Source organism: Sinocyclocheilus anshuiensis, unplaced genomic scaffold (genome assembly GCF_001515605.1).
Source record: "Sinocyclocheilus anshuiensis isolate Anshui unplaced genomic scaffold, SAMN03320099.WGS_v1.1 scaffold117, whole genome shotgun sequence".
Lineage (NCBI taxonomy): Eukaryota > Metazoa > Chordata > Actinopteri > Cypriniformes > Cyprinidae > Sinocyclocheilus > Sinocyclocheilus anshuiensis.
Window position 1 is genome coordinate 2,956,666 of NW_015536624.1, and position 1,588 is coordinate 2,958,253.

The 1,588-nt window shown below is 42.1% G+C and overlaps 1 protein-coding gene across 1 annotated transcript in view; it reads left to right on the plus strand.

Annotated features, from left to right (window-relative positions):
* The window catches only part of LOC107704563 (DNA polymerase epsilon catalytic subunit A-like), a 47,939-nt gene that overhangs the window by 18,631 nt on the left and 27,720 nt on the right, over positions 1 to 1,588 (plus strand). Inside the window, 2 exon segments of the mRNA XM_016507521.1 lie at positions 748 to 804; positions 929 to 1,138. Coding sequence (XP_016363007.1) covers positions 748 to 804; positions 929 to 1,138 — 267 coding nt within the window.

The following is a 1,588-nucleotide window of genomic DNA, read 5'->3' on the forward strand; positions in this document are numbered from 1 at the left end:
ACGTTCTGTAATTTATTAGTCGGTATATAATACAGCATGTGGTGTATGCCATGCCTCATCTTATTCGTTTTTGGTAATAAACGTTTTGTAAGCTAGTTTGTCATTGTATCTTACTGTTTTATTGTTGTTGTGCTTTTTAATTAAGAATAACAATGAATCAATCAAAGATGTGTAGATGTATGTAAGCAAAACAGACAATTATCTTTTCTTGTAAAACATGACAACATGATCACGAATTCGAAAGTGAAAGCACCCGAAGCCTGGCTTATAACAGCAAAAGAGGAACTCACGTTCAAAAAAATTAAAATCACAAATAATACTACTGATGAAAAAGAACGGGTTGAATGTTAACCTCTTTCGTTTCCATATAACTATAAACTATGATAAAAGTTCATCTGCATGCATTGATTAATCCCATGTTGTAGGGCAAAAAAAAAATATTGCGACCAAATCATGTGCTCGTGCTCTGAGAAAGTGAGAACTGAGAAAGTTAGTCGCAAAAGAGCGACCAGTGGGAAGAGTGAGTCTGGAGCCCTGTACTTTCACACAACTTGCTGGCTGGCTGCTTATATATGCACATATTTTGTCTCTCTCAGGTGGCCCATCAAACATTACCAGCAGGTGAGACTCCTGATATGGAGGACTTCGGTGCTCCTCAGCATCCTGTGCAGCCCGTCATACTCATCAGCACAAAGAGGAAGAGGATATCTCAAGGAGAGGACAGCCAGGATGAGTCTCAAGAGCAAGAACTCACAGTCTTGGAGAGAAATACTGGGGCCACCGCCAGTTATGGGCGCCACCCGGGTAATTCAGGCACCATAACATTGTTGTACATATGATCAGAAATTAGGTTTTGTTATAGTATTTCTGTGCTGTCAAACAAAAGAAAGGCTCCACAGTAAAATCATCTGTATTTATGTGTGTATAGGAGGAACTTCTTGTCTGGTTGTGCTACCATAAGAAAAAATGGGAGCTACAGCTTCGTCAGAGGAAAGAACGGCGGAAGCGACGGCGTTTGATTGGGGAATCTCAGCCGACTGGCGGTGGTGTAATCCGTGGTGGACCGACAACACGGCTAGGCAGCTTCCTGCGAAGAACCGCCCGCAGTATTCTAGACATGCCCTGGCAAATTGTACAGGTATGTCACACTAGCAGTTTAGATCTAGGGTTGGGTATCGAAAACCGGTTCCATTTTAGAATGGTTCCAAATTTTCAAGAACCGGGTATTCGATAAGACACGTGCATTTCGATTCAATTTAACGATTCCTGCGTTCGCATTTAATGTGAATTAAAACGATTTAAGTGCGGGAACGAAAAGAACTTGAACCCTGTTTGCGAGCAGCGGACACGTCTGAAGCGCGAGCATAAAGAACAGCCGCCTCGGTGCGGGTTCCCAGCCTGTGTCCGTTCTCAAACCATTCTGTGCATTTCCACTGCAGAAAAGGTTGTTCCAGGCCAGCACTGACTTCTTTCATGTTTATCAACCAGTATGCAGAAAACTACATCAGTATATCATCATAAACACAGCCATTTTTGTCTTAAGTGAATGTAAACAGATGAGAAAGAAAACGCACGTGTACAGTATTTT